Here is an 18,256-nt window from a genome sequence, read left to right as displayed (position 1 = left end):
AAAAGGTAGTAACGGCAGCCGTTACTACCTTTTTACTAACTTTTTTTCTAAGAGTGTAGTTATAGCAGTTAGGATGAATTAAGTGCAGCTCACGCAAAGCTTGGTTCATATTGGCACGAAGGTTAAAAATCTTTATTTGTTGTTTGCAACAGCCGTCGGCATGCGCTCTTATTCATTGCTATTGCAGCTGACGCAACGACCTTGTGCTCTTTGTTTATACTCAGTGTCGCGAAACGGGGCCTAATAATTTTCTCTGTGGGTCGAGATGCGCCTAGATTAGTGTGGACTGGTTGCAAGCAGGCACAACACTTTCTCTGTTGTTCCACACTCTTCCAGTATTGTTGTTGGTTGGTTCACAGGAAGGGAAAGGCGCAGTATCTGTCACACTTGTTTCTGTGGACACCTGAACCGCGCCCTAAGGGAAGGGAGGAAGGTGGGAGTGAAAGTGGAAGGAGAGAAAGGGGAGCCGTAATAGAGGGCTACGGAGTAATTTCGACCACCTGGGGATCTTTAACGTGCGCTGACATCGCACAGCATACGGACGCCTCTTCATTTCGCCTCCATCGAAACGCAGCCGCCGAGGTTGGGTTCGAACCCGGGCACTCCGGACAGTAGTCGGGCGTCTTGCCTACTGCACCACCCCGGCGGGGCCTTTTCCAGTATGCCTTGGCTGGTTTATGTAGACGTTTCTGCGAGCACTATCGCATGCAGCGGGTAGTCTTACTTTGACAACCAGCGAGCACGTTTGCTGCTATCGCCGCCGCTGGGTTGTTCAGTTGTTTTCCGGACGCAAGCCAGCCCAATAAGAAGGTTGATGTCAGTGCTACTACGTCTGTCTGCCCATTTGTTGCCATAGACTTTGTTACCATCACATGGAAATATTTTGAGGAAACTGTGAAACATTATTTTCGAGGCGTATGACAGCTCTTAAGTGAGCTCTTAAGAATAATTACTCTGTCAGCAGAAATCTGCCACGTTTGGGAGTGTGTCTAACACATCGGATAAGACTTGACCATTTTTTTCGCGGTGTGCAAGACTAGCAAAAAAAACAAAAACAAAACAAACGAATCGATACATCCCTTTTAATGTAGCGGTGAGTGCTTAGGCGTATGGGTTCAAAGCCGCGACATGCGAAAAAAAAAAAAATATAGGAAGAATGGTCGGACATCTCCAATGCACACACGTCTGTCGATTTTGCTAGCGGGTTTACGTTACGAACGGCAGCACGAATGCTTTGTGGTCTGAAAGCTTTTCTAAATATTGCAGCAGCTCTCAATATATACTAACTGAGTGGTGCGGTTCAATACGGCTCACGACATTTCGAAAGTGTAACAATGCGCCGCCCATAGCTTGTGGCACGCAGGCAGCTCCATCGCACGCGCGACCAAACAACGAGCGCATCGCGAACCGAATGAACCTCCGCTCGCGACGTCATGAATAAGTTATACGCATACCACAGCCCGGCTTACGCAATGCATGCACTAGGAGACTGAAGCGTGCTTCGTGTCCAGCATTCAATCCGTTCAACGTTTCCATAGAACGCATTTGAAAAAGACGGAGAAACTGAGTGCTGCATGAGAACTTGTTTAGGTTAAAACTCCGCGTTGAATACCTATGAGCACTACACGAACCGTGGCAAGCGACAGGACATTCGAACGTAAATATCTGGAAGAGGTACCCAATGCTTTCGTACGTAAAACGCGTTGGTTACGGATTAGTCAATGCCAAAGTATTTCAACACTGGCTGCTGCGAATGGTCACTGCATGGAGGCGGGCAAATTACAACGGAACCAAACACTAGCTATCTAAGCTTGACTTGTGCTCAAAAATACCTTCATCCCCTTTCATGCCCTCAACTCATTAGGCCCTTTGTCTTCATTTGGCATAAGAAGGCGCTCATTAGAACGACATCCACACAATGAACAGACTTCTCAACATGTACTGCTTAATCACAGGTATGCATTGAAAATGTGATAATGCTGATTGCACTTGAAATTCTCTCAATTGAAAGAACAAACTTTGTGATTAATACACTAAACCTATATATATATATATATATATATAAAGTTCCGCCAAACATTGACGAAGAATTTAAGACAGAGTGGCTTGCCTGGCACGAATAAAGGCAGCATTCTTGACGGCAACCGCAAGTGTCGACGATACACTCTATTTAGGAAACTTCTGACTAGGGCATACGAGAAACTCCTTCAGCAAGCTGCTGTATATGTACGTAGGACTGACTCATGGCAAACTTGAAACTCGCGCACATACTGCCTCTGATATACGCACGGCGAGTGGCGTTGCTGTCATCTCCTTATGAAGAATTTGTGCACCTAGGTCAAAGTCCCAGTTCTGTTTTACAACGTACACATTCATTTCGAATTTACAATATTCAAAATTATCACAAGCACCCTTACGTAACTAACCTCTACGGCAAATGTCTCTAGCGAGGTGTACTGTTTCAGGCCCTCGATTAAACAGAAGAGCAAACGTGCCTGAGATATGACATAACCAAAAGACTTCGTAGGTATTTTCAGCAGACGGCATTACCGCAGACGAACACAAAAGAAAATTGATAGAAACTGCAAAAGTATCTGATAGGTGCAGTGGAAAACTCATGAAATGCCTAACAAATGATAATTAGTCACGTGTTGCCATATGTCCGTGGCACAGACAACTTTCGCAATACGAAACCGAATATTTCAAAGTTGGCTAACAGACACACTCGATCGGGCCAGCCTGGTTCATTCGCCAGGCTTATGATACAGCCTAGCCATCTATGGCTGGTCGTGATAGGACAGCAAGCCATTAGTTATGTCGCCTCCCGGCTACACCTCAACTGCTGGGGCGGCGTGTCTAGTTTCGCAACGAAACAGGGAGAGATGAGCGCATTTAACGATGGATATTAACGATGTGTGAGCTATAGGCTGCTACATCTCGTAAGCTAGGCTATAGCTTTGGCAAACTTTTCGCCTCTACCCTTTAGTGCAGCCTTCGTCGCCTTTCTCAATATATGGCTCACTTCTCTGAAAACAAAATACATATCTCACCACATAAGCCATGAGACAGAGGCAACAGTTGCGCGATAGCAGCACCAGATGAACTCGCAAAGAATGCAGGCACGGACACTTTGTTCAGGCATCGGTGGCGGTTCTCAAGTTTCAGTTTTTGTTGGCCGTTGCGTGCTGCTCGAGCGCTTTATCTAAGAGGGGGTGGACTGTGCCTATTTTGTATGCATTCGACGTTGCAACATATAGACGTGAGATCATTTGTTTTTGCGTGGATCACATGCGGATCAAGCGTTAACGCGCACATACACATGTGTGTGTGTGTGTGTTCGCGTGCGTGCGTGCGTGTGCGTGCGTGCGTGTGCGTGCGTGCGTGCGTGTGTGTGTGTGTGTGTGTGTGTGTGTGTGTGTGTGTGTGTGTGTGTGTGTGTGTGTGTGTGTGTGTGTGTGTGTGTGTGTGTGTGTGTGTGTGTGTGTGTGTGTGTGTGTGTGTGTGTGTGTGTGTGTGTGTGTGTGTGTGTGTGACGATATATCAGATTACCTTCTCTTCCCTGCACAAGCCAGTTATTGTACGGACCTACAAACACATAGCGTTGCGTTAAAATCTTTTAATAAATGTTAATGACCACACTTCCGCTATTAATAATTTATTCTGTAATACTTAAAGACCCCAAAAACATAGAGAAGATTAAAGCAGCTAGAAGAAGTGGGGAGCTTTGGAACTTTGCAGGGACAGCTTCGTCCCTTAGGGCACAGTACACGAGTAATTCTATGCTTTTGGGAGAGGCGCTTGTCCTCAAGCGGGTTATACTCGATGGTCGGCGTCATTGACGATGAGGATGATGCTTGGTTTGCTCAGGAAGTTTAACGCCCTCCAGCAACTCAGGGACACCGGAGAGAAGGGCTCCAAAGATTTCGACCACCTAGCGTTTTTTGACGTGCACTGACATCGCACAAGCAGTACACGGGCGACTTGCTTTTCGCTGCCATCGAAAAGCCGCCGCCGAGGCCGGTCTCGTAAATACCTGGTTTAAATCACCAGTTAAGCGCCCTAACGGCTGAGCCACCACGGCTGGACAACGATGATAATTATGACTAAAAAAACATCGTCTAACAGTAATATTTTCTTAAGACGGAACTTGGGGTCTCTTTAATTTCATAGCGGCAACCTATGCTCCTTTTCAGCCCTATCTTTTCTTATAGTCAACAAAGCAGCTTAAACCTCGAATAAGCAGCACAATAAAACTGAAAATTATTTGCGTAGCCTGCCACCGGGCTTAGAACGACGCGATGGTGACGTCACGAAAAGTATTAGGAGAATTCTGGTGCGCATATACGTTGGTGTTTTTGATGCCAATAGCAGCTTTATATAACGAAACCTACGGAGCGGAGCTGTTAAGGTTTCATGACGTCACCGACTGAATATGCTTTTAGTTGCAAACGTTTAAGCCAGGCTTGAACGAATGCAGAAAGCACCAAAACACGCTTCAAGAACCTCCGCTTCCTATTTTAGGTGCTAAACGCGTTTTTGACACCAGCCGGTAGCCCACATAGGCACTTATGTGCCTGCCCTTGGCACTCTTTCTTTCCTTTTTTCCCTTTTGTTCCACTCCCCACGTGTAGGGTAGCCTACTAGGCATCGCCTGGTTAACATCCCTGCCTTTCTATTCCATTTTTTTCTCTCTCTCTCTATAAATAGGTTTTAGGCACATGTAGAATAATAATAAAAAAAAGCCAGCAGAAATACCGGAAAAACTGGGTCAGGCGGAGGATATTGAACGCCTTCGAGGCGAGGTGTAAAGGGCGTTAGCCACAGTGCGATCACTTCCTGACGCAAACATCCTGTAGCAAAGGGCACTCGCCGGCAGCAAGCTTGCGTCAGCGGTTATCAAACCCTTGCTAAACGTCCGCATGAATTTCCGCCATGCAGGGCAGAGAGTCAGCCGCACGAATAAGAGATTTCATATTCGTTTAACAGGTGTCCGTAGAAATCAAGGAAGGGGTTCCTTTTTTCTGCCGCAGTGGTTGTTGCCAGCTCTAGCAAACAAGTTTATTTTTAATACCCGCCTGGCTATAAAAAGTTGTTTTTGGAAAGTAGGGCATTATTTACGCCTTCCACAAAGGCGCAAAGAACCCAGTTTCATTTTGTTTGCTTTGCCACGAATATGTATACTACCATAAGCAACAACAGCCCCCCCCCCCCCCCCCCCTCCCTCTCCAGATTTCGTACAGTATCAGGTCTTAATAACAGCAATTGGTCGTTAGGTGTCGTCCGCATTCTGGAAGTTGAAGAAGAGATCTCTTTCTCTCGCTAACAATAGTGTCACGTGGTAGTGACAAAGCCGTATGCGATATTTGAAGAGACTTGTACTTCACTGAAATAAGCTCCTAATTGGGCTGACGTGCACCCGCAAAAAAGCTCAGCAATAGGCGATAAAAGCATTCGTGCTCGGCAGTTGTCGAAGTTCGAATGCCCGTTGCATTCCGCACTGTTCAATTTAAAGTAGGCGCCAAAACATCTAGATAAGCCAGCCAAGGAATACTGGATGTCCAGAAGAATACTGATGCAGTTGTTCTCGCCTGCGATCATTCCAGACTTATCTCTGAGCGTCCCGCGCTACAAATAAAGTGATCAAGGCGCTTCTCGTGATATCGGGCATGAACAAACAAAGAGCACAATACCTGTCCGTGCGCTACAATCACAGTGACAAGGTCGCATGCTGGCGGCTGCTGAAAACAACAGATAATAGTTTGAATCATTCGCGACAATAGTATACTAGACGTTTGAGCGAAGTTCGGCACTGATTTTTGGAAACAGGCTTTTAGAAATACGAAGATGGTTTCCGTAGCACGATTAAACCAGTGTTGACAGACATAAAAAAAAGGTAAATAACGCTAAATGCCAACACCAGTCTGTTTTTTTTTTCTTTTTTCAGGACGTAGCTTTACTCTTCGCACTGGAACTCCCAATGCCATTCACTTGCGCGTTTGACCTTGATCCACCAGAGTGGGCATAATGCGAGAGCTCCTGCCCATGTCACTGCTCGCATCTTCGTCCTCCTCGTGCGTAGAACTTCCTGGGGCAGCCGAGCGACCGTCCCGATTGTGGACACGGAGGCTGTCCACTGTGATACTGGTGATACCACGTGACTAGGAGAGGGTTTTAACAGCTGCTTCGTCGGCGCTTGTTTGCTCAGTCTCGTCATGGATGAGGTGTGTTCCCGTCAATTAACGCTTCGACGCAAGCGTCCGGCTGAATCTAACCCTACACACGATATAGCGAAGAAGCAGCAGCGAAGAGAAAGCGTCATCGGCTCGAGGCAGAGAGCAACGGAAAGCGAGAAATTCACAAAGAGAAGGAAGGCCATTATGACCATGTAGTCATGTAGCCATGCTTAACGGACCTTACGCTCGGATAACTAGGATTAACCGGGATAAGTAACCGTAGTTTTTTTTTTTCTTCAACTCCTGGATTTGGTAACCAAGCCATATTCATTCGAGCCCCCTCTTCTCGGCATAGAAAAAAACTTTTCAGAATACCAAGTACAAGTGTTTGAAAGAAGCAAGAACCATAAAATTTAAACAGAAACTGTTCCGATCAAAAGGTAACGTCAGGACGGACCGTCCACTGACGTACCAGATATACCTAAAGGCATATCCTGCGAGTTAATCGGCTAAACTGATAACTATCAGCGGCAGCTTGGATCATTATTTGCCTGAAAAGAACGAAAGCAGACTCGAGGTTCTGTTTACTATCAAAATGAAATTAAATGCTTACGATCTTGCATTCAACGACGTCACACATGCAAGGTTGCCCGCAGAAATTTTTCCAATTGAGGCAACAAAGCGGGAAAGTTAAAATCCATTTGCAGTGGAAGGAAACGTTTCCCCGCTGCAAAATTTTGCGCAGTAGACAAGAAAACGGCGGGTAACGTAGCATGAGAACTTCCGTAAAAACCTAGGAGTAGAAAAGGCGCCGGAGTTGGCCTTTAAGTAGTAAGCTATTTAACTAATTTTTGATAATTACTTCTAAGCGCCCGGAATCCCAGCCGCAGCGCCGAGATAAATCTCGTCCCCGAAATCCTGAACACTGATAAGGTCATTGCTAACGATTTGCTGCAAGTCTGTAATTGCAACCGGGAGTCTAACTGCGCCAATAAAAAGTTGTTTAACGGGAAATGCTTATCCAGCTAATATTTAAACGTTGTTGGATTTCCCTCGTTGTGGGCCACATATGCATTATGATACTGCATACGTAGTCTTCATACCTGAAAAACTCTATGTTTAAAAAGAGTAGCTGACTTCCCAGATACATCTGGTGTATCACAGATGGAGCCATTTATCAAACTTCAGATATGCAAAGCGGTCAGAAACAGTTTCACTTCTTCATGTTAGAACAAGGAAAATTCGGCTAGAACACTCTTCACGAACAAGGATCAAGAATCAAAGCACCACCACCACCACCAGCATGGCCATAAACATGAGCAAACCGACGAAAATTGAGTTAGAAAGATAAATGAAAAATGATACTCGCCTATCAGGTCCCATTCACCGTTGGGGATGTACGTGGTCAGGTCCCCGCCTTCCTCGCTGTTGACGCGCAGGTCTAGCTGATATCCATGGTAGGTCCAGGAGCCAAACTTAAGGTCGCACTTCTGATCATCGAAGGGAAACCACGTGATGTCGATCTTGCACGTGCTTTTGAATATGCCCGGAGGGATGTAGTTGCAACTGCCGTTGCTTCGTACCACCACGTTGGTCGGATACGTGCCGTCGAACTTTTCGTCCGCACTGCATCAGAGGCGACGCAGAGAGCACTCCACAAAAAATTCCAGTTAAATAAAATATAACTAATTTCAACCACTCGGGGTTTTCCACAGCGCTTCAATATCGCGCAGTTAACGATAGTCTTATAATTAGCCTCCACTGAAACGTAGCTACCGCAGACAGGTCCAAACCTGCGTTCTCGGGCTTAACAGCCGAACATATAACCGCTCAATCACAGCAGTGGGTATCGAATGCTTGTCAGCTCTTAGTGGACATGCATGTGCAAAGCATTAGCAAATGCTATTTTTGTGTAAAAATGTGGGAGACGTGAGTGCCGTTGAGATTATGATTTTTCCAATCAAAAGCCGAGGAACTGGAATCCTAACTTCACATTGTCCTGCACCGACTGCACCCGTCACATACTTGCAAATGGCCTTAAAACGTCACATTATTTTCTGCGGCTCTCGACGACACGTCTTTTACCTTTGTTACAGACTTTTTTTACCTTCGGTTGTCTGCCTTGTCAAGATGTGTTTGAGCGGGTGACACTTTTGTTATCAAACGTATTCTGATAAAGCGGTCGCTTATCATTAATGCACTTTCGGCAGCATGAAAGTCATAAAAGGAGACGGCAGCGTCATCTAGCGCCCCTCTGATCTGCTGCCGAGACTGAGTCCGGTGCATTCACTGTGTGGTATAGCAAGGGCAAGTTTCATTCCTTTCCGTTACGCTGAGAGATGTCGCCTTCATCGCTGAGTGTAACATTCTAGGAATATGTAAGGCGGGGACACACGAGAAAGTGCAGAATTTCGAACAGAAACAATGCCGTGGTTGCTGAGATGGGCCAAAATACACAAACCTCGAAACTGAAAGGAAACATCAATCCAGCCCTGGATACAAATCAGACCTCACATTGGGCAGGCAGAGGAACCTTTCCTCATCGGCGTCAAAGCGACACGCCATGTCAACCATCGTTCCCCCATGAAAAATTGCCTTAAAACTGAGGTCATCTTGCCTCCACACAAAATTGGCGTTCTGCTTAGGCGTGGAACATACCATATGGCTTCACATCCTCAGCTCGCGATTGGTCGGCCCAGAGTACGCTGGTGTATTATAGCCAGTGGAACGGCTGCTGTTAATTCTGATCAGTCTGTGCCCTGGCGAGCCGTTATGGCCAGTCAGATGGTAACTAAACCTTTTGTTGGTTATAGGTGATAAAGCTACAGCAGTACCCTAAGATGCCGCGCAGTCAAAAGTCAACCAGTATGGATAAATGTGGCTTAAGAAGTACGTTCCTAAAGATATAAACAAGCATTTAAACGTAAGTCGACGTTCCTTTTGGCTCAAGGTGGAGGGTTCAGTTTGTAATAAATATGATCTAATCTAATAAATAGCGAGCGAAGTTGAAAGTAAGAAGTTTTTAGTTGAGCAAGTATTAAAGACCCTGAAACCCTAACTAAACGCACGCGTTTGTCGGGCTTATAGAGACTGTGACACCCCATATCCCATCCACATTCCATTAAACGCACTACAATCCGCCGATGTAGTGCTCGCCACGCGGTGTATCAACAGGAAATACATGCTTGAACAAAGTGAGCAGAGAGAGAAAAGCGATTACGTGAACCACCCACCTGTTGTACATGAGCACGTCCGGCTTCCAGATTTTGTTTGGCGGGATACGCAGGTCTTGCACTCCACCGTAGTCTTTTGGGTTCCACCGGAGATTCACGTCTATCCAATCCTTTAGGATCCAGACAGGGTTGTTTCGTAGAGAAGCGGTACACGCATTGAGGTAGGCAAAGAGAAAGCAAGCACCAGCGCCACCAAACAGACATGTCCTGCACTTAGCTGATTCGCTGGTTCACAAGGTGCAGTCGCTTTTCCCACCATCCACGAGGCATATGCCTGGCGGCACGGTTAGAAAGCTCTGCAGCCGTATAGCAGAATCAACCATGCGAATCCGCAGCATACAATTAATTGCCCATGAGTGAATTTCTTAAGTGTGCGGGGTCGTTCATTCTTAAAAGAAACGCGGGAAACCGCATCAATATGGAGAACTTGGTTAAGTTCATTGGTTGGCGTAGTCTGTGCAGTCTGAGAGTTAGTTCGTCAGGCGGCCGCAGAATGAGCCTCCCGTGTTCTCTTTAACATTGAACGACCCTGCACTTACAGACCTACATCGGAGGACCCCTAAAAGCTGTTAAATTCTCACAAGCTCTGTTACCCGGTCCTAAACGCAAACGTTACCAAAAGATCGAAATGAAAACAGCTTTTTATTGTGGCGCATAAGAGCCGGGTCAACGTTATTTGTCAGTCTTGTTAGAAGAAGCCGAACTTCAGCAGGTTTGATTTGTGTTTTAAGCGTGCCGCTGGCTGATTTCTGCTAACGGCTGATCGTGAGGGCAGCCTAAAAACGAATAGCCGGATAATATGTAGTCAAATCACAGAACGACGGGGATTAAGGAAGGAAGGTAGTACGTTGACAGGGACTCCGGCGATATGACCCATTTAATTCAGCCAGTGAAATACCCATCCCTCATACACATATGGCATTTTTGAAATTTGGTTCTTTTCTAGGTCACAACCGGACATGGCTTTATCACCTGTCTTGACAATTTGCGCGACCGAAATCATTTGGTAAGTCTGTCGTTGAATTTGGTGCAAAACGCACGTTATAGCTGCGCATGCCAATGTAAAGCCTGCAAACAATGCCAGTGAGCAGCCAAAAACACTCCCTGCGTACCTGAGTGAATACCCCCTACCTCTAACGTCACTGAATTTGTGCGTTTTTCTTTACGAAAAATTAGGTGCGTCCTGTTCGCTCCGTCAAAGACATTGCATCCATTATTCAAGTCTAGTACTAGTTTTTACGATTAAAAATTCACGAAAATTTCACAGGAGCCAATTTAAACAAACAAAATTTGGACAAGCGCTTGACTGGTGAGGTTATGATGGATTCAAAACATTGCTCCCGCCTTCAATTTCTGACGTCTTCGTCTCACTTTGCTCACATCCTCTCTATTGTGTACGCTGTAATGAGAACCCGCTTGCATTCGTACACAGTTGCTAAATGTTCTTGCTTTAAGCGAAGTCATAAGAAACCTTCAGGGGGCCTTTGCGGCAGTTCTCAAGGCGATAAGATTAAATACAAACCACGCACAACATTGTATGTTATGGTGATGGCTGCGCAAGCACAAACGTCTGCGTGCTTTGACTAGCGTCGCTAATCGTCTACAATAAGAAATAAAGAATAAGTTTAATGAACTTCACAGAATGGCGAATCATGCCAAGATGACAGAAGTGGCAGAAAAAGTAGCGAATGAACTATTGATAATATTGCATTCGTCGGCAAAGAGGCGTACAGGGTGCCGTGCGCACCCTACCTGGTTGCGACACAGGCCAACACAGAGCAGAAAACAAATAAAAAAAACCAATGTTGTCTCCTGTTCTGATGCCTAGAACATGTTTTCTGGTGCATGAGGCTGTAGCAGCTACCATGATCTCAGCTCATGTGTTCCACATACGCTTGCAATAATATCTCAGAAAACTCAGCTTCGTTCAGTGCAGTCGATGCACGGTTGTATACCACCGCGGTTTCCCAAAAATGTCACGCCGGGCTCGCCGAGTGACCACTTAGACCACCCGAAAGGTTTTGCCAGTTTTTAGGCGTGAATAACGAAAATTTTCCCAGTCAATAAAGGTGCACTTCGCAGAGTACATGGTGCGTCAGAGATGAGCTAAGAGTCATTCTATGCTGGTTATCAGGTCCCTCTAATGCAAAATCACAATTAGTTTCAGGAATCAAGCCCCGCCTAAGAGATCAGAAGGTAATAAGCATAATGGAGTCCTGTGTCTGCCAGGGGGGAACATTTCCTATCACCTTGATGACGCAAAACAAGACGCGGACACATTCAAAATGAAAGGATAATTGCAAACAAAGGCAAAGACTCATTAGCCCTTTTCGTCAACTTTTCCAATGAAAGAACTGTATTCTAAAGAATCACGCCTATTTACAACTGCACATTAATTCATGAGTCTAGAAAGAAGACATATTCAACGTCCTCTGTGAAGTTCCATTTTTTGCACACACTGATAAGAGAGAAAAAAGAATGTGTGTTCCTCTGAGAAATCGAAGTCAGTATTGTTTGTTGAGGAAATCTTTTGAGTAAAAAAAATAAATACAGGAAGACATTTTTGTGTGGAAAAAAAGCATATAAATAAAGTTGACAACACGATCCCAGAGGAAAAAAAGAGACATACTCAGATATTCTCACAGCACTCAATCCAAAATTCATGAAGATGTTTCCAGTTCTATTTCTCATTGTCGCATTTGCGCACGATGGATGTTACGAAAGCATAGCAGTCAAGCACGCAGACGTCTGCAGCGCTAACCTTGCAAGCCAGTGCGCGCGAATAAGTAAACGCAGGTATTCGTAATCTGTACTACAATGCCCATTCAGTCGGGATTAGAAACGGCGTTTGGCTGCGGAGACAGAGTCCACAGACACACGCCAGCGCCCAGCATTGTGCAACTTAACAGAAATCAAACAGCAGAGGCGCAGCGCTGAGGAACGCGTAGCGAAACGGAATTAATAAGAAAAAGGGATCACTCGTGCACAGCCAATGCAAATCGTTCCACTGGGGAGGGGACAGAGGGAAAAAGGATGCGACAAGTACCCGGCTGACATCGCGGCTGTGACTGCTTGCGCGGTGCGGGGAGGCCGGGCGCGGATACATTAGCAGCGATAAGCAGATAACAGGCGGTGCTGTCGGAAGCGCTTTCTGGCCGTAATATTCCCGGTGGCGGAAACAAGAGCTTGTTGTTCGTCGGCTCTCAAGCGTGGATCTAGCCGACAGAGCAGTCCATTGACAGAGAGCGCTGTAAGTACTTGCCCGCCTATTGCGATAAGAGGGCTTCATTACTGTAGGAGATGTTCGGGGCGCTACTCTGCGGCACGGTTGAGCAAGCCTTTCGAAGTTATCTATTGCAGAGTTTAGAAAGCAGTGCTCAAATGTATTGGCTTTGACAATATAAATAGTCTTGATGGCGACCTTATGCTGGTTTCCTCAATGCACAGATTGTCATGGGCTTATCAGTCACGGTCTGCCTTTTCTCTGTCACTTAGTGGGGAGTGAAAATGTCTTCCCACGCACCAGATAAATGCAATTAAAACGATAGCACTTAGTGAATGATTGGTTGTAGGGCCGCCGCTCTGGCCAGATGTCGGAGCTTCTGATGGATACACCTGGGCGTGCATGAAGAAGATTTAACAGGTTGAAATGCGCAGATGCTTCCCCGTTAAGGCCTTGCCTCCGTTATTTTTACATCAGACCCTATTGCAAATAGATGAATGGCTTAAGGCTATAGCTTTCTGATAAGCAGAAAAAATACTCAGCTGACATGCAATAAAGAGAAACACGGAACCTTTTTAAACGAAACGCTGTTCGCGAGGAAGTCTGTTGCCTCAAGATTGAACGCGTGAGCTGTGTGACTTGCTACACATTTTCGTTTAGACACGAGCAAGGGTAGCCTGCTTGTGTAAAACCATGGTCCCCAGAACGCTTGAATCAGACACGCCCACGCACTTCCTATTGGCTATGCGCAATATACAGTTTTGCATTTTTTTCTTGTCCACTCCTTTTTAACTTCTCCGAGCCTAACCCAAAGAGCGCTACAAGTGTCCACACAAAGCGAGATGGCTAGTGCGCCTTTTAGTTCTTCAAAATTAAACTATGCTAATCATAACTAAATGAAGAAAAAATATAACCAAACCAATCGTGATCTGACCTAATTTGTGGCTACAGATAGCTGTATATGAACGAAACATTTGTTCAGTATAAACCCCTTATTCGGAGAAAATTTCAATTAGGTAATTACACATGGAAAGTGGGGAGTAATTACTCACAAACAAGCAAACAGCCTTTGAGGTTCACTTTTCTCATTTGTCTCGAAGATACAAGCGAGTAAAACTGTTCAGAGAAAGAATTCGTAAAAGGTACATATCTGGTGTTGCGTCCAAAATTTCACTGTGCACTATATGCAACTACGCAACATAGCCTAGGCAGAGGAGACACTGGTTGACCCGAGGAATCCATAGTGGGATGGTCATGGTTACAGTGCCAAACATGCCACGTTTGATGGCAGGGAGGCGCGATATGTTCTTAGTGGCGTAAGGATTGTGCCTGCACGTTTTTATCCCAAGTCCCCTGCGTTGTTTTGCGCGTTAAACAATCTGCCAAGTGCTTGGATCTCACACAATGGCCTAGCGCTGGCCCCATATCGTGTTGCTTACGAGAACTTGGAAGAGGTCCGGACGTTCAACTACACGTAAATACATATTACCAATAAAGAAAACTTGAGCCACATGCTGAGTCTTTTTCTGGACAGGGATTTGATTTATTTTTCTACCAAAACTCCTTCATCTATATGGCTCTTGCGCAAAGACCTTTTGCCTCAAGACAGGAGCAGCATCTGGCTATTCGCACACAACCTCGATAAGCTCTAGCAGCTTTAACTTTCTGCTCTTTAGTTGCACATACTCAGAAGCCTCGCTGCTCTACTTAAGGCCCTTCGTCGACGATTTACAATGACGTAGAGTAAGATGCGAGGCACGAGGAGTCGCCGTTGGTGGCCACCGTTGGCAGCGGTGGAGCCAGACAACCATGCAACGCAATCTTTCTTAAAGCTTTTTCTGTAAAATTTCGCGTGCTCTCGCATTTGTTCTGCTCTTATCTCTACGGGAAGAAAAATTAGGCAGCTGAGAATTTTGGCGGCACTCTTTTGTCATGCAGGATCATAAGGGATGAAGTCGGAGGCGGCTTTGTTGTTCCTCCTGGTGCCAAAATGTCTCTCCTTTGTTCAGCTGTATAAACACGCCGAGTCTGGAATATGTCTATTTTAAAATTGCATACTCGTTTATTCAGCTGGAAGTTGGCACAAACCAAACGCAGTGTAGCTCCGAATTTACGATCATTACAGAGGCCGCCTCAGATCGTCCTAAATTCAAGAGCGTCTAAAGGCTAGTTTCTCTTCGAGCTTGCTTTTAGCCTCTCCGTGAATCGGCAATTTTTTCAAGCAACAGATAACGCAGTAGTGCAAAATCGCTTATTCTTCGAATGCCAGTTTCTCAAACCTAGCTTGAAGCCGCTCTCTACCCGACTTTGAAGCTTGTATAACGTAGAGATGAACCCTTTTTGCTAGAGATCAAATTTAAACTTCCAACGAAAACGTTTCATATATGACATTGTGTAACATCAAATATAGGTATCGTTTTCAGTTTAGCGTAAAAAATTTCGTATTCTCAGGGTGCTATAAAATATGCATTATTAAACGTACTTCTCTGCTGCCGCAAAAGTATGAACTGCCATTGACACAGAAGGCATGCTGTGAATTTAATCATAACGAAAGTTCCAGGTGATGCATACAGAGATAGCGACGTGCTGGCTTCTGCGCCTTCGCGCCACAGAATAACGTGCCGGATTGTGTGTGCACAGTTTTATCCCCTAATGACATTTATACACCAGATATTTTCCTCCGTTTTTTTAATGAACAGGCATGTTCTTCTCGCAACATATTTTTCTCTTTTCATAAAATATGGCACTAATGGACCGTACACGAAGAAATACTGATCACTCATCTTCCCTCTCTCTGCATCACAGTAGAAAACTCCGCGGAAATATTTCCTTTGACTATACTCTGTAGGCTTTGACACCACCTTGTGTGGGTCAAAAGCATGCAGTGTGCTATAGCGTTGTTTGGCCAAGCTTCCATCTCGGCAATAAAAACGTTATCCATTTATACTACACAAACTTTGAAAACGTGTACAGTTTACGCCGAGAGCATTTTACTCTAACAACGGACGCATTTGCGCCATCAGTTGTGTCGAAGACGGCAGTTTGTGCTATGCAATTCGTGCCCTGGCAGCTGATTTTCACTAAATCGTGCAGGTTTCACCATACGCACCAGATCGCCGTACATTCTAGGCAAGGACATGCGAGAAGGATTGTGCACTGGTCTGTACATCAGGTGAAGAAAAAGCGCCGCTGCGCGTGCAGATACATCCTAGTTTCCAATCAGCAATCGGTAGACACAGACGCTTTTCAGTTGATATGCGGGCATGGACTGGATTGATGACACTACAGTTTACTCTCTCGACTTCGGGAGGTCGCCAGTATTCTACTATCAGGGTAAGACTCATGACGATCGGTGTATAGTACATGTCTAGCCTTTCGTACGTTCATTATTTCAATTTTGAGACATTTTTGCCAAGGAAAACACTGAAACGCACACCAGGGCACGCGTGGAAAGCTTTCAGCAGTACCCTCCGCCAATACCGCATAGTGTGCGTGGTTACGTTACAGCGCAGAATAGCTTTTGTGGGCCTGACTTCCCGTCCTCGCTCAAGCAGTCACGCCAGTAACAGTAACTGCGTGCGCACTATGGCTGCACTGACAAATTCGAGCAATCCACATAGGACCATGACAGGGATACAAAGAGCGTTCAGGCCGGATGCATGGCATGCAGGATTCGGTTGTAGAAATGTTGAGGTCCGTAACCTCACCCTACAACTTCCCTGACGGGACGCCTCAATTGCTCTCCCTTTCCTCTTCTTGGAAGCGAAGACCAAAGCGAGGCTTCCGGTTTGGGGGCAACGCAGGATTTCCAGCCTTGCAGCTTGTCCAGTGAGATAAAGGCGGCCGAAACGTACTCACCAATGTTTATCGCGTCGCGAAACATTTACCACCGACGGCGAAGCGTTTGGTTTCGAAGTTTTCTCCACGTTGCGTCACGAACTGCCAGCACTGTGTCGCAAGCGATAAAACGCAGCGCGACCATTTATGATCCGGATATTCAATGCAGAATTTGTTTGGAGTCATCTAGTGTGGATACGTAGAACCTATTTACTTTGCTGATTAGAACTGCAAGTGCGGCGCTTTCCGCGACGCGAGGTGGAAGAGAATTTGCCATGCCAGCTAACAACATGGTTTTAAGCATTTCTTCTTTTGGCGTAACATGCTTACTGGCGCCGTGATATGAACGACTACCACCATGTACATCAGCTCTGTTATGATCTTGGTTATTGATAAAGCTGAGACACACGGCCACACTTCTGCATTGCAAAGGAGGCAGGTTACCCGTAATGAGGCACATTGAGTATGCGACTTTGGTATGCCTTGGTGTATTTTGTGGGGAAAAAAGTGAAACCGACTTTCCTGGCCAGCACATATACTGCTGTTGTCTTGAAGCTTGTCATGATCCAGTCAGTTGCTGACCCATTATGCCTGATTGAGAAAAATGGCCCTACAACAACATATGAACATTAAAAAGTTAAAACTTCTAGCGCACTTCGGGCGTTTAGCACGTTTGCTTAACAACATGCGCATGAATCCCTTTCCGATGCCGTACGACGCTCTTCGGCGTTTAGAGACGCTGTGCAACCCTTGGAAATAATTTTGGACGCTGTCTGATAATTATAAACGCTCCGCAATGCTTCTCCACACTTTTTGACAGCTTGTGACGCCCTCCAATGCTTTCTGATGACCTGAGACGGTTTACGCCACTGTGAAATGCCTTTCGACGTTTTCCAAATGTTATCGACCGTTTTGACGCGTTCCGACACTGTTTCATAATGCGCGACACTTCGCGACGCTGTGTGACTTTTCGGGATGCTGTGCAACTGCTTGCTATGCCGTGCAATTCTACATGACGCTACTGAACTCCTACAGTGGGCGACAATTTTCGACGTTTTGTGATGCATTTTGACGCTGGGTAGCGCTCCGAGAGGCTTTGCGAAGCCATATACGCTTTTGTGACACTTTCCAACGCTTGGGTCACACTGCGAGCTTTTGCTATGCTTTGCGCTTTACGGCAAAACACTGCCTTTATAGCCGCTCTGAATGAGTCGGACACGCACACTTACGAAGTCACTATACCCGGAACGCGTGAAATGGCTCGATTACGCTGATTGCGTGCGGCGTCAGCTGCCGGACACACAATAACGGGCTCCGGACAGCTAATTTGCCCTCGAGCGGTGGTGAACGGCGGGTAAACAGTGCACGACCACAGCGCGTAGCACGCTGGGCATTGGGAGGACAGTGGGGAGGTGTTTGCCGTGTTCCACGAGGCATCCACTTACTGCGGGCGTTTGTCCTTAGGACCTATTGCGCGATCGCTCTTTTGCGGCTAGCATAACCCAGCACGTGCTCCGCATGAGTGCCCGGCGGCTCGGAGATTCTTGCTTCAGTTTGGGCGTCCTGGCCTCTTGTCGTGTCCGGGCTAACAACTGCCCCCAGTAAATAGGGAATTCCTATTCAGGCTACTACTCAATTTGCGCAGAAATTGGAAGGCGAATTGAGAGAGCTGTGGTTCCATGCTATTTCGCGAGTTTTTGATACCTCGACATAAAATAAGCCCCCGTGTCGTCATGCCTACAAAACAAAACTTAGAGATAAAACTATCGCAAAGCTGCAGTTCGCTTTAA

At 46.0% G+C, this 18,256-nt stretch overlaps 1 protein-coding gene across 5 annotated transcripts in view; it reads right to left on the bottom strand.

Annotated features, from left to right (window-relative positions):
• nAChRalpha6 (nicotinic acetylcholine receptor alpha6) overlaps positions 1 to 18,256 on the bottom strand; it is a 314,202-nt gene that overhangs the window by 47,925 nt on the left and 248,021 nt on the right. For all 5 annotated transcript variants that reach the window (XR_014706210.1, XM_084599553.1, XM_084599552.1 and 2 more), the window contains 2 exons: positions 9,407 to 9,516; positions 7,543 to 7,799 (listed from right to left, as the gene is read on the bottom strand). Coding sequence is in view for 4 of the 5 variants with exons in the window: in XM_084599553.1 (XP_084455679.1) it covers positions 7,543 to 7,799; positions 9,407 to 9,516 (367 nt within the window). In the remaining variant the exon portion in view is untranslated. The remainder of the gene's footprint in view (positions 1 to 7,542; positions 7,800 to 9,406; positions 9,517 to 18,256) is intronic.

The sequence above is a fragment of the Amblyomma maculatum genome, chromosome 3 (assembly GCF_055883805.1).
Source record: "Amblyomma maculatum isolate TAMU_Amacu chromosome 3, ASM5588380v1, whole genome shotgun sequence".
Taxonomy (NCBI): Eukaryota; Metazoa; Arthropoda; class Arachnida; order Ixodida; family Ixodidae; genus Amblyomma; species Amblyomma maculatum.
Note: the sequence above shows the minus strand (reverse complement) of the source record. Positions and strands in the feature narration are given on the sequence as shown.